This window comes from Gobio gobio, assembly GCF_949357685.1.
Source record: "Gobio gobio genome assembly, chromosome: 1".
Taxonomy (NCBI): Eukaryota; Metazoa; Chordata; class Actinopteri; order Cypriniformes; family Gobionidae; genus Gobio; species Gobio gobio.
The window spans coordinates 34,975,895-34,991,271 of record NC_137097.1 but is presented as its reverse complement, the minus strand read 5'-3'; the positions used below and the strand labels follow the sequence as shown (position 1 = coordinate 34,991,271).

At 40.0% G+C, this 15,377-nt stretch overlaps 1 protein-coding gene across 3 annotated transcripts in view; it reads left to right on the top strand.

Moving 5' to 3' along the window:
* Positions 1 to 1,515: 1,515 nt before the first annotated feature.
* Positions 1,516 to 15,377, top strand: part of LOC307136312 (uncharacterized protein) — a 53,789-nt gene continuing 39,927 nt past the window's right edge. For 2 of the 3 annotated variants that reach the window (XM_079833213.1, XM_079833214.1), the window contains exons 1-2: positions 1,522 to 1,985; positions 5,196 to 5,345. In XM_079833213.1, coding sequence (XP_079689339.1) covers positions 1,671 to 1,985; positions 5,196 to 5,345 — 465 coding nt within the window. In that variant the 5' untranslated portion in view covers positions 1,522 to 1,670. Of the gene's footprint in view, positions 1,986 to 5,195; positions 5,346 to 15,377 lie in introns of all 3 variants that reach the window. The other variant, XM_079833215.1, reaches the window with a different exon arrangement.

Below are 15,377 nucleotides of genomic sequence, written 5' to 3'. Positions count from 1 at the left end.
TCCACACACTTTTATCCTAGAACTTTTAAAGAGGTAAAATATATTTCAATGAAATAAGATTTAAGGAAAACACGTATTTTGAAATTATTCATACATTTAAAGCCTCTATTTGTGACAACTTCCATTAAGGATATGACTTTATATTAAGGATATTAACTTCCACAAGGATATATTTAGTCACCATGAAATAAAGACTATTCGTGTTTTTAATGGAATATTGTAGTATTTATTATAAATGATTTATCCGTGCACATTTTTTTAAAGGTGCATTGTGTAATATTTATGATGATCTATTGACAGAAGTGCAATATAATACATAACTATGTTTTCAGTGGTGTATAAAGACCTTACATAATGAACCGTTATGTTTTATTACCTTAGAATGAAGCGTTTCTATCTACACACACTGCGAATCCCTTTACAGTGAAGTCGCCATTTTGTGCCGTCATGTTTCTACGGTTGCCCTAAACGGACAAACTGCTCTACAGAGCACTAGCTACTCTCTGCTGTCTCAGACGACGACATCTTTGTCCTGTGTCGGCCACCGTAGCTTCTCTCTGTGCAATTTGCAATTGCTAAAATTTACACCCTTCACCTTGAAGTTCATGTTCTGTCATAATCTTTGAATCAAAACAACTTCCGCTCCCTCTTGCAGAGACATAATCTCTGATGATGTGTTTACCGCCCTACATTTGTTCTTGTTCGAGAAGCCGTTTCACTCGTACATCTTAATAGAGAAGACAAGACTATCACAACTTCCGTTGCATGCCAACTTTAATTATTAAACATAATTTGAAAACTTGTGAAACAAAACTTTTGTTGAAAAGTGCAGTAGGGGAGCAGGAATAACATCCTTTTTTGTCAAGAAATTATAAAATTGTTACTTTTAAGATACGTTTTTCTTGATGTAATCCATGCATCAGCAGGTTAAAGTTACTGTTGAAGGTTTAACTGCAGTTAAAACTATTGCAATCTAAAATATCATTAGAAATACACACTAAAATATGCATTAAGTGACTAATGTACTGCATGGCAGTCCTCAGACGAATATAATTATATATATTCAATTCCTATAGTGTTGTTCCATCGCTGTATGTTCTTTTTCACAATATAGGAGAAAAGAAGAGCCCAATTTTCTGCCTGTCAGTGTTTCGTCAATGCTCCTTTAAAAAAGGTGGGCTGTCCTGTAGGGAGTGACGCAGTATTGAGAGTCATTGGCTGTGTCTCAAATCCAAATAACCTTCTAACTAGCATTTTTTGGCATCAGCCAGATCTTTATTATCTTTAATGAGCATTAAAAGTGTATCTTATCAGGTCGATGCCCAATTTTGTTTATTAGCACTATGATATTATACACAAACATAAATGTTATGGCTTTTCTATGAGAAAAACTGTTACAAAATGCATGTAATTGTATTTGTTTTGAGCGTTCGTAATTTAAGGAGCCTCTTCATATAGTGCTGTCTATGTAGGCAGCTGACTAGGTTTGAGAACACGGCCATTCTGGAAAGCGTCTCTCGCACATGGGCTTTATGAGCTCGCTCGCTCGCTCAGACGAGCTCTAACGGGACGAGCTGAGGCGGTCGCTAATCTGTCCGCTTTCCATGCCACAATAAACCTCTCAAAGTTACATTTTCACCTAATAACAACAACACCAAGAGCAGGCAATCATGACTATAGACGCACCCGTTATTTTGTCCGCACTTTTCTTCACGATCATTGCCATTATAGTTGCATCGACGCTCCTGGCGAAGAAACCTGCGCAAAAAAAAGAGCAGAAACAGAAACAACACGAAGAGAGATCAGAGCGGGTTACTGCGTATCAGCAGCCCAGAGTGGAGCATCCTGCCCCGGCTCCAGCTCCTGCTCCTGCTCCAGCTCCCGTGCAGGAGGAGGTGGTTATTGAAAAGAAAAGGGAAGAGCCCGTTCCAGTCGCTCCTGTTGTAGAAGCTGAAGTCACTGCGGTGCAACAAACACCTGTACAGGTGAGGTGACGGTGTCTTGTCATTCTTCTGCGCGGTATATTTTATGTAGCCCTATATGTGCACATCTTGGCCTCGAGTCTTGACACGGCGTCTTATTAGCTAAACAAACGTTCCTACAACACTCACTAACATTTTGTGTTATGTAAATGTTAGGATAAAACATTCTTTAAATAACATAACGTTCATACAACTTTATTAATATTTGAAATGAGCTTTAGCAATCACGTTGTGGCAGGGTTCTCTCAAAGCTATGAACAAACATTCTTCCGTTAAAAAAGTTAATCTGGTCTTCAATAATGTTCTCCAGAAGTTAGCACAAAAATATTATTATAGCCTACATAGTTTTGCTTAAATAAAAGTAATGTTCCCGTATTGTTTGCAAAATGTTCAAATGGAATTTTCCCTTAACATAACATTTACAGAACATTCGGAAATGGGAACACTCACAAAACGTTCTTAGAACAATTGTTAGCTGGGCTCATAATGGTAGAGAAACGTTTTTCGAAGGAATGTCTTTATGATGTTTTTACTTGAGCGTTCACATAATGTTGAGAGAACGTTCTGAGAATAACATTTCCGGAACATCCTTATAAGTTATTGGTACCTGATCAATGTTTACATTAACCTTTTTGGAATAGCCTATTACGAATAAATGTAGGCCTAATATACAGCACCTTTGGTATCCATCCATCCAGGATTAAACGTTCTTTAAATTACATTTAACGTTCATACAACTCTAAGCTTTTGCTAACTAACGTCGTGGCAAGGTTCTCTCCAAGTTATGAACAAACGTTCTTCCATTAATAAAACATTTGTTTAAAATTATCTGTTCTTTAATAATGTTCTCAAAAAGTTAGCACAAAAAACATGGCTTGGGGAAGGTCTTTTTACCTGGAAGACGTTTAGTTAGCTGTTCGCCTAACGTTTTTTAAATGTTACTACTTGTTTCAGAACGTTCAGAGAACATTTAAAGTAATGTTCCCGTATTGTTTGCAATTTTTTTTCAAATGGAATGTTCCCTTAACATATCATAAGAACATTACCGTGAACATTTGGAAATGGGAACACTCACAAAACGTTCTTAGAACATTTGTTAGCTGGGCTCATAATGTTGAGAAAACGTTCTGAGAATAACATTTTCGGAACATCCTTATGTTATTGTTACCTGATAAATGTGTACATTAATTTTTATGGAATGAAAAATTTTCAAATGGAATGTTCCCATAACATCTTTTTTATTTTTTTATTTTAACATTATAGTGAACATTCGTAAATGGGAACGCTAGCAAAACGTTCTTAGAACATTTGTTAGCTGGGCTCATAATGGTAGAGAAACGTTCTTAGAACAACATTCTTGGAATGTCGTTGTTGTTTTTACTTGAGCGTTCTCATTATGTTGAGAATATGTTCTGAGAATAAAATTTTCAGAACATCCTTATTGGTTCTTGGTACCTGATCAATGTTTACATTAACCTTTTTGGAATAGTATGAATAAACAGCACCTTTGGCATGTGGTGGACCATCCATCCATCCATCCATCCATCCATCCATCCATCCAATCAAATCCACCCATCCAATCCAATCCAATCCATCCATCCACCCATCCATCCACACATCCATCCATCCATCCATCCATCCATCCATCCATCCATCCATCCATCCATCCATCCATCCATCCATCCACCCACCCATCCATCCACACATCCATCCATCCACACATCCACCCATCCATCCACACATCCACCCATCCATCCACACATCCATCCATCCATCCATCCATCCATCTATCCACCCACCCATCCATCTACCCACCCATCCAAATTTGAAAATATGCACACATTCACTCTTATTCAAATGTCTAATATGTCAAAAAAATTATTGTAAACGTTTACTAACTACATCTTACCATGCACTCTTTTAACATTAAAACTAAAGCATCATGTTGGTTTTCGCAGCATGTCTTCTGTGGATGCTAAGTCCAGCCTTCTATGATTTGATTGGACATCTCAGTCAGAAGTGGGGGATGTCTATAGTGGCTACAGTACAGAATGTTTCATGTGCTCAGCCTCTTTTAAACATCACACTAGTGGACATTATAGAGTTAATGTGAGCATGCGCTTGGTCTCGACATAGAATGTGCCCACCACTGCAGTAACCAGAGCTTTGGACGTGTCAAACTCCACGGCCTTTCTATATATGGCTTCAAACTTATATCCTCTATATTTAAAAGTGTGTATTGTGTAACATGCTGCTGTCACGACCTCAAGGAGTCTTGAGCACAGGTGTGTGTGACACACATGATCTTCAGAGAATACTCTTGAGGAACTGACTAAAAATGAGCTTCAGAGCTCAGCTGAGCCGTTATTGTACCGTTATTTCAATGTTGACGTTTCTCACTTTGGTGGACTTCATGTAAACTTGGTTAAAGTCGAAATTCTGACTATAGCTTCATTTTAGACAATAAATAAATGCTCCTCCATGCTCCAAAAAATGTATTTCATCAATAGCTTGAATTTCCACCATATGTCTGTATTTAAAATCACCTACAATTACCCTTGTTTGGTCATGCGCATGTATAAATTAAAGTTTATTGATATTATGAATAAGGTGTAAAATAATTCTGTAAAATACAGGCATATGAGCGATTTCTAAAAACCATAATATTTACTTTATCTTGTTGTCGCTGGTTCATGTATTTGCATGACAACCAGAATATGACCAAATTCTGATTAATATTGGAATATTCTTGTATCAAAAAATTCTGGTTTGGATTTTGGTTTTTATTACTACTATTATTGATGTTTATTTGTTTGTTTGTTTGTTTGTTTATTAAATATTACTGAGCCCCTAAAGGTACATGGGAGGAAAAATATTTTTTCTAATGCTTTCTCTCTGCGTTCTCTGGCAAATTGCTTGCAAAACCTTTGTGTTCTCTTGCAAAACTTGTGTGTGAGAACGCAAAGGTTTTGCAAGCAAGCGCAAAGCTTCTTTGCGGAACCCAAAGCATTAACGAGAGAACGGAAAAGCACTGACTTGTTATTTTTCCTCCCATCCCATTAAGGAGCCCCGTAAAATATGGAACAATTCTAGTCATGTCATTCCCGACCCATATGCCACTTTTAATATTAAGTTAGGTACTCGTATGTTACCAGACTGGCAACAGTGTATATCTTTGCTATTTTCTGAGCTCCACTCTCTTTGCTCAAATAGGCAGAGATAAAGGCTAAGGAGGAGGCAGCCGTTGAGCCGAAAAAGGAAGAGCCCGCTGCAGTCGCCCCTGTAATTGAGGAAGTTGGTGTTGTAGAGGAACAGCATGTAGTCGAACCTGAGGTCGTCCCTGCTAAAGAAACACCTGTCCAGGTAAGATGTGGGATATGATGGACTTGTTTCATAATGGTGTGCTGTCCATTATTGATCAGTTATAGGGATAGTTTGCCTGAAATTTAGAATTAAATAATTTACTCATACTGGTGTTGTTCTAATGCCGTATGCCCCCTTTTTTATGGAATTACATTAGTTCTGAGTGGGGTCTAACCCAGCACAATAGGAACTACCAGTGACGTAAGTGTACACTCATTGGCCGAACGCATGCTGAACACATGCATCCGCCATTTTTAAAAAGCCGTACAAACACAGTCTATAGCCTTTATTTACTCCACAAACATGGAAAACAGTGATAAAGGAACTCTCGACCTTTATGCTAAGGAGAAAATCCAACGCAACTTTGAAGGATCCAAGCGAAACATGATTATGTATTTCTGCTAAGCTAGCGACATTGGGCATCAACCACACGGCAAACGCTATACTTTTTCATATACTGTCTACTGTCTTTGTATAACAGTTAGAGCAAATAAAGCATCAGACAAGACTGTTAAACATATAGTAAACTAATGAAGAAGGAGAGTGTGAGAGCTGTGTGCTCAGGCTCTGGCGTTCTCAGCGCCGTCAAAATAAAGGTCCACCATGTCGTCAAAATAAGTTACTATAAGCGTCACTTTAGAGTTATGATCCTAGGGGAACATTTAGTTCTAGGGGAACCACCCTGGTGGCTAGTTCCTAGAACTACGTTCCCAAAACTACCTGGTGCGAAAGTCCCTTTTATTTCTATCAGATATAATTTGGTGGATGATTACAAAATTGTTTCTTTTGAAATAATGTACATCGAAGACCAGTAGCATGTATTTAATCCACTTGATGCATAACATATTTTGGCACATAAGGTCATTGTGCTATAACCAAATACCATTGTTCAGACCCAAATTATTCTTTACTACAAAAACAGCATTTGTTTACTTTAAACCAATCACATGCCCCCCTTGTCTCTTTTTATTTGGAACTTTATGAGTGCAAACCATAAGCTTTATATATGAACCATGAAGTGCTTTTATATATGCAAATTTTGTATAATGTTGCTTAATAAAGGCAGTACTAGCATGCCAGTTATCTGTTTCTTTTGATTGCTGTGAAGTTCCACACATGAGAAACATTAGGAGTGCTGTCACACCCACTGATCCAATCTTGTCCATTCAGATCCCAGCGGGAGACCCTTTGGCATCCACAGCATTATGTAACACAATTTTTTCTGCCGCCTCTAGTCTGGCTAAATAACCATGAGAGTGATACCATTACAGGGAGAGCCAAGACAGATTTCGTCTAGTGTGCCGTAGTGAGACTCCAGACTAACTGCATTTAATCTGGTCTTCAATGCAGCTCATTCTGGCCAATAACCATTCGGCAAAAATGACAGGGGGGAGTTTGTTTACAGCAAACAGTTACAGTTCATTTGAGTTTATCTGAAATGGAGATGCCAAATAGGCTGCGTTCACACTATCAGTTTTGGGGATTTTCCACCGTATTTGGTGTTTTAGGGTGTTTTCACACTTGGGTTCTCTTTAAAAGAACCGAACTCAGACTCCTTTAAGTGGACCAAGAGGTGAACCAAGTGATAAAGGACCCAGTTCTTTTCACAATCACACTGTCCCTGTACCTGAAAGAGGACTCTGATCCTTTTTCGGTCCACTTCAGTAGGAATGTGGTCTCGGAACCCTTTGTGTTCATACTGTTGCTTTTTGGATCTAGTCCAGTTCAGTGTTTGATGGCTGACCCTATGGCCTTCAACATTTGATGCCATTCACTTACATTGTTTGTGCCTCAGTAACCAAGATATTTGTTTGTAAAGATTAGTTTTTAAATGAAATTGCTACAAATGCTGTTGAATTAAGTTGTTTATCTTTTGGAAAAAAGTTGTTTTTGCAATAGCTACTACACATTCTTGCTCTAGCTGTATCTCACATATACCTTTGTAAATAAATACAATTCATCTTGATTTGTTTTCCTTGAATCATGTTTATTTTATTGCAGAATGCAATGATAACATCAGCATCCAAAAAATAAACAATACAATAAAATAATTTAAAAAGATGCAAATTATATAAACTGCTTTAAAATTTCCAGGTAAAGTAGGTATGCCTAAAAACAGCAATCAAGTAAGAAATTGAATAATCACTTGGAAAAAATAAAACTGCATATACTTCACTGTATGATGTACTCTACTGATTCTTATATTAGGCTAGTAATGCAGATGTTTACATTCACTTGAGACAAAACCACCTGTTTATGTGAAACGTGTGTTTTTGACACTTTAAAATAAATGCAATAAGACGCTAAATATTCAGTTTAGTACCATAGACTGTGAAAAAAAAAAAAATAGTGCACGCGCTGTGACAGCTGGCTTCTGTGCATGCGCTTTAGTGCGCTCGTAACTCCATTTTAAACTGGCAAGGCGCGCAGCCGCGTCTATCTTACACAGTTCGGAAGCGGTTGAAATTGCAAATAACAAGTGTAAGTTGTGAACTAATAATTTGTAGAGATTTGCCAGAAGAAGCAGCCATGATGAACAGCCGATTCAGATTGCGTGTTTTTTTAGCGAACCGCACCATAAGATGAGATCGAACCGTACCCAGACCACCTCCCGAGATTGTCTTGGTTCGGTTCGCTTTAAAGTTTGGAGTGTTCACATATGGGCCAAAATCACGTGAACTGCACTCAGACCCCCTGAAAAGGATCAAGTGTGAAAACACCCTCAATGTCCTGTTCACACAACAGCTTACAGTAGCGTATTGAATACTGCCTGTATCCTCTTACCAGAAGCAATAGCAAAAGTAACCAAAGTAATATCAAAGATGGCAACGCCCATAACACTGAAAAGCCAATCAAGCTTTCATTAACCGGCAGCACCTAATCTGAGAGGAGAGCAGATCTTTTGAGCAGCGTATGCACTAGAATTTGGTCATATTCGCACTGTATGATGGGACAGACAGCTAGTCGTCCAGTCTGGTTCCATTCACACAGCGCAGGTTTTCCCAGAATGTGGTTGTGAGTCCTGAAAATGTACGTGCGCGAGTTCAGTTACAGAATGCAATTGTCACTCCAATAAATAACTAATGGCTCGTTTCCACTGAGCGGTAAGGTTCAGCACAGTTTGGTACGGTGTGCAATTTTGGCCTTTCCATTGTCAGAAGTTGTGAATGGCACCCTAATTCCGAACCGTACCCTACGACTTTGTCACCCTTCTGTTGGGGTATCTAGCACAGTAGTCCAGTACTAAAGGCTGGAGGTTAGGGCTGTACGATTAATCGAAAAATAACCGAAACCGACATTCAGAACCTCTAACCGACGTATTTTTCCCATGTCGGTTATTTTGGTTTTCACGTGACTCCGCCCCGTCATTCACATCAAGTGCAGTTTGCAGGCACACAGAGATGCAGGAGCGGTTATCTGTGTTTATAGATGCCCAGAATCACTATAGTAACTGCATGTTTTACACAGTTTATACAGGTAAGTTAATTGCCGTTCTTCATGCAGCCTACCGCTGACGCGCGCGCGCACACACACAGACGGCGCGCGCAAGCCCTGAAGCCAGATCGCTTTCACTTTCGTGCTCATAAAGTTTGTCAAGTACATGCGTTTAAAGGCTTGCCAGTTTCAACATGTATAGCGATTGTGCACTATTCAAAAACAACAATACGGAAAACGTATCCGTTCAGTGCTCAGCTTTTTTCTGTGACACAGAGCCGAGCCGATCGCATCTCTGACAACACGCGCGCCCTGAAGGCAGACCTCTTTCACCTGTGTCCTCACAAAGCTTGTCATTTGTATGTGGTTTAAGCCCTGCCGGTTTGAACATTAAAGCGAGTTTCGGATGTGTATTATCAGATGTCCATCAGATGTGTATTATGTTGAACTAATGCCTGATATATTGTGACAAACGAACACTCAGACAGAAGCTCGCACATCACGCGAAGATCGCGCGCAGAAACGCAGTCTCAACGCTGTCCTGTGACTAAAGTAAAGTCACTAAAGTAGCTTAGAAACTCAACCGTTATAGTCATACATTTTAATACCTTTGAAGTACAAACCACAGCTTCATAATGAATAGAGACGGTATGAGTAATTCACACACACAATCTCTCTCTCATTAATGCATTCAGATAAATGTAATGTAGGCCTATGCCTACTAATTTATCTGTATCTTATGTACAACAAGCAGAAATCTGCCCCATAGACAATAACTGCTGAAAATGAACCGTTTTCTTCAAGTATTTTAAAATCACAAAGAAATGCACTTTTTCATTAGAAAAAAAATCCACCTGTTCTATATATAAATATGTAGAACATATTTACAGTACAAACCTTATCAGTGAACTTACTCAAAAACCTTGTGAAGGCAAAAAAAAAAGCTAAATAAACGTTCATTAATCGTAATCGAGGTAAAATGTTCAATTAATCAAGGTTTTTATTTTTGGGCAAATCGTTACAGTCCTACTGGAGGTAGACTCGTTGATTGGTTGACAGATAATCGTCTTTCGGGTGTGTTTTTACTTGCAATCTGCAGTCTTTGCTCAAACAAAGCTTGTCGTCATCTTGTGACAAACAGGCATATGCCGAGAAGCAAGAAAAAGATCTGCTGTATGTCGTCTATTGTTGTTAACTGTGTTGCTTTTTTCTTCGCACATCTATCGCTACACCACGCCTATCATAAGGGTTTTGTTGGCGGTGGAAACGTAAGCCGGATCAGGGTTTATGGTCCCGAATCGTACTGTACTGTCCCGCTCGGTGGAGATGAGCCATTAGTTACACTTTATTTTGATGGTCCACTTTAGACATTCTACTAACTATAAGTAACTTTGCAACTACATGTCAACTAACTATCATTAGAGTATTAGACTGTAGTGGACTATTAGTAGACCGTTAGGTGTTAGGATTCAGATTAGTAAAATAAGTTGACATGTAGCTAAATTACTTATAGGCACTGTTTACACCTGGTATTAAGATTCATTTTGGTCTATCGGATCACAAGTGGACGACACTAAATACAGGTGTAAACGGGGTCTAAAACGTTTTGAGCGTTTTCACTTTCGACCAAAAGTATTCGAAAATGCATTCGACCGGATTGCTTTTTGTAAACGCTCAACGACTTCAGGTTGATTTATACTTCTGTATCAGACCTGCGGCGTAGCCTCTACGCCATAGGCTACGTGTCGGTTTTTGTTTATTCTTCATTACACATGCAGACCGCAAGTAGGCAGTGTCCATAGGCATGTTGATGGTGTAACCCACAGTATCAAGACAAAAGCAGCAGCAGTGATGGCGACAAATAGACAGCGACTTTTGTTGCAGCTTGAGTTGTTAAATATCGTAGATTTTCTTTTTTGACTTAAGAGAGGGGTTCTAGCAGACCAATCTGTGCTACACACAGCCTACAACGCAGAGGTATAAATCAGCCTTTAATGCGTAAACATTAGGGCAAGCGCGCTAGCCAGACGGGATTAAACTTAAACCCTACACATTTACCTGCCCATAGACCCTCACCTCGAAGAAATCAGGACCGAAGTGTTTGAAAGTGGACAAAAGAGACTGATTAAAACACCAGGTGTAAACGGCAATGTGTCTCCCTCGTCCACTTGTGATCCAATCGACCAAAATGCATCTTAATATCAGGTGTAAACAGGGCCTTAGTTAGTAGAATGTCTAAAGTAGACCATCGAAATAAAAGTGTTGCCAATAACTATGTGTGAACGTAACCATATAAATACAGATCTGACAATCGTATTCAGGATTACACAAGAAATTAGTAGCGTGAATTCTTCAACTGCTTTTATCAGTGGATGTCTTCGTGCAGAAGTTTGGATAATATATTGCTCAATTGAGACTATAAAGCATATTTACATAACCTGGTTCCTCCTGCTGAATTTTATTTTCAACTCTGATCAAACACCAGGCTGTAATTTTCCAAACGACCCCCAAGAGCTTGACTGAGACCCAGTTTGCATAGTCTCACTGCACGTACTGCGCGGTGATGTGTATTTGAAAGGGATGAGCACCTTTGACTTGGGATGAACTAATCTTTAACATGCGTATTATGCACATATGGATTGAGGCCTTGATTAGCTGGATCAGGTGTGTTTGGTTGGAGGCGAAAGTCTGAACGCCGATCTCTTGGGACAAGATTGAGACATAGGTGTTGATTGGTTTCTAGAGAATAAATAAACTCTTGTGCTGTGTTTGTTACCCATGGGGCGGTTCTCTGATAGATGTGTGACTTTAGAAGAGCGCTGGAAGATGGATCAACTCCAGCAGGACTTGTTCTCCCTCTTTACATTTCTATAAATAAGTGTACTTCTTTTTCTCAAAAGTATAAAAGATATGTATATATCATCCATTTCATATAAACTTATGCTTATGTGACATGTAAAAACTGTGTTTAGTGACTTTTAACGTTAATGTTTCTCATTGAATTGTTTCTCTTGCTTTACTTGGACGTTTGTCACGACATGTACCGTGGAAGTAAAATGGGTTGAGCGTGTCGTTTCACGTTGATTTTAAACTCCGTAACCCCTGTGGTCCCCCATGACCTTTGGCTCCGTGACCTTTAGACATGCTGATGTGGCACAGCTCCTTCTTTGGCGCTTTCCGACCGCCCTCTCTCCCTGAAGACATGAGTTAGCATCTGGAAAGAAGGGCTCAAATTTCACCATTCTTTGCACTGAGCCTTTTGGATCGACTGCAGTTTTTAGTGAGTGAGGAATTGGTTCCTAATGTCAATTGTATAGGGAGTTGCATAGATAAATCATAAGCGTGTGACTCTTCATGACTGCACATTTGTATATCTGCTATATTTGCATACATATATTTTTTTTAAGCATCTGGACCAGTTAATGGAATTAAAAAGTAATAATTTATCCAAAAATTGACAATTGCTTTCAATACAATGGAACTTTATCTAAAGTGAAGCATATGACCTAAATCACAAAGGTTAATTGCATCAACTTTAGGTTTATCTTTCTGCCCAGTTCCTGTTCTGGCCCTTTCTCCCACAATTTCAGCTCCCAGCTCCTCAAGTTTCCTTTGTTCGGAGTGTTTTACCTTCCTTACATGGCAATGTGTATTCAGAGGGAAAACCTCAAAGAGGAAAGCTGTACCAATCTCTGATGTGCCGCCAACATGAATTCAACTGCAGATGATGTCAGCGAACAATTGTCATCCAACTCTAAGCTTGTTGCTGTTATTTCGGCGGGATTTCTGGACACCGAAAGGTATGAATGAGTGGCTGAACGACAGGGTTTATTTAAAACCGAAGATGTCAGTGTTGAATTTGTAGACCATGAGCGTCTGAAACAGGGCGAGCGCTGAAGAACATTCCTCAACACTTTGTTTCTGTCTCCAGGCCAGTCTTGTGTTCGAACAGCAGTCTGCTGTGGAATCTGTGCGTCTGCCTGCTGATTGGTCGGGCTTTTCTCTGACTTTGCTGGTTTGGAATTTCAGCCTGTTGCCGTTAACTTCCTTTTTCAGTGATCTGTGCAAACATTGACATGATTGATCAGTTTAGCCAATATCAGTGTGGTATCCCAAGACTGTTGTGTTGGATTTTAAGGTTTTATGTGCTCAATGGTCACTTTTTTTTTTTGCCATGATATTTGTGCTATTTACAGGTTCCTGACTTTGTTTTGGAGACTCCTACAATAGGTTTAGATGCATCAAAGGTCAAAAGATACATTTTCTTTATCTCACAGTATCTGAAATGGTTTGACAAAGGATTCAGTCTCTCTAAGGGTGCTTTCACACTTGGTTCGATTGCCTGGACCGCACACATGTTTTTCACATGTTTTTGAAGTGCTGATCATTGTAGCCAATCACAGACATATTTGATGAGCGTGTGAGCACAATGGCCAGTCAGAGGTGTTTATGATTCCGGCCAACAGCACTCAAAGCGTCACATTTTTTAAATTTCAGTACTGACTTGGTATCGTGGTCTGTACTTTTGACAACACTTGTCTGTTGTGATTGGTCTACTCTGCTCTGATTGGTCTGATGACCCGGTCTGTTGTGACCACAGACAGTAAAAGAAATGGACAGAGCAACTCCAGAGACTTCAACGGGGAGAATTGAAGTCAGGTAGAAGCACTCACTTCCCGATGGCTGAGCGTACTGCGCAGCCTCAGACTGAGCTTGACGACGTAGATGTGACGTGATTAGCCTGTCCGACAGTGGCAAGTCTTCTAGTAGTTGTGCAACGTAAAATCTGAATCACTGAATTTCGCAGAGGCAGAGAGGGTGAGCAGGAGCAACTTTTGATGAATGAAGCAGGATCTGCAACATCTCTATCTGTGTTTATGCCTCCACGTCCCCCCGATTGCCTCATAGACAGTAAAAGATTGCCTACGAGCTTCTCCTCGGGTCTATACGGTAATTTGCTCAACAGCGCGACACAGTCGCGTGGTTATGACGCAATCGTTAGCCTATATTTTACAAAAACAGCTTCAACGGGGCGATAGTGTAAGATACAAGGTAATGGAGCCTTTTATACATAGTCGTGTTTGTTTAGAAATAAACAATGGACGAATGGAGTCTTTAAACGCCTCAGATGTAAAGATATTAACTGTCAAAGTGAGGCCAAAATGAATGGGAATCAATGGGATGCTAACAACAGGTGATGGCTTGGTTAGCAGTGGCCGCGCCTATGGGTGGTACACTCTCTGGGGGCTGGGCTACCCCCTTGGTTGTGACTGGCCTACTGTCCTCTGATTGGTCAGATGACCCAGCTGGTTGTGATTTGGACTACCGCTTACACCACTACTGCCACCTGCTGGAATGGAGAGTTGTTTCCTCTCAGAACTTTAGTCTAAAGCCCGGGGTATACTTCACTTTCCGCGCCCGGACGCGTCACGCGCGCAGCCCTGTCCGCGCGTCTTTCAAAGTATACTACACCACGGATGCGCGCGGTTGATCGCGTTCGACACATGCGCAGTACATTTTTTTTCTATGCTCTACCAGACTTCGGAGGGCAGCACTGAGTCCTGTCATCAAATGGACATTCGCTGGGCATGATCGGAGAAGAACTGTAGTGCATCCACCATTGCAACATAGTTTGAAAGAAACACTGAAGAATCAAAAATTCTCTCTTTTTTTCAAGCGTGTTGTTTTTAAACCGGTCTTTTCACACTCTTCTTTGAAGGCTGAACACTGTGCTCAATACTGTGCGTATTGCCACCTAGTGGACTCTTCTGTACTGCTGGCGTATGCGCTGTTGCACGCGGAATGTCCGGGGTGGACGGGGTGTGCGGCTGGTCGCGAAAATTGTCATGCGGACGGTGCACGAACGCAGACGGCCGAAGTATACCCGGGCCTTTAGTCACTGGCTGTATTCTTTGCAGTGTGTTCAAGCACACTTTTTTTTTGGCCCAGACACAAGCTAATAAGGAAGCTCACTGGGTTTTTTTAGATCGTATCTACAGTCCCTGTCTTGACCTTTGAGTCACAAGTGGTGATGTCCCTTATCTAAACAATGGTGCAATGCAGTACAGTATGTTAGTAGGCAGACACCGACTGTACATGACGACTATTGGCCTTATTAGACAATGGCCTTTTTGTAAGAATTCAAAGCAGAGCTGGAGGTTTTCTGGAGAATTAATTTTGTGCAAATGTTTTCCATAAATGAGTGAAACAAATGAGAGTTTTTTTGAGATGCTTTGGCCCACTGCCTCAAATAAGATTAATTAGAGTTATAAAAGAATTATTTACTTGCTGGAAATATGTAAATAAAGAAGAACATTAAAATAAGGTCTTTAGATGAATAACTGACATTTAAAGAGGAAAAAGTGTTTATTTGAAGAATATCTTTACAATCTTGCCCATCACTGTAGCTCTCAAATCAAATAAGGCGCAATTTATGTTGCTGTGTCAGTCGATGGCTTTTACCTCTGTATTTTATATAATGTGACTCCAGGGACAAGTAAAAAAAAGCATAAGACATAAAGCTTCTATAAAACCTCTCAGGATCTGTTTGACTTAGTGATCTCTCAAACTTGGCTTCACATGTATTCTCACCCTGAC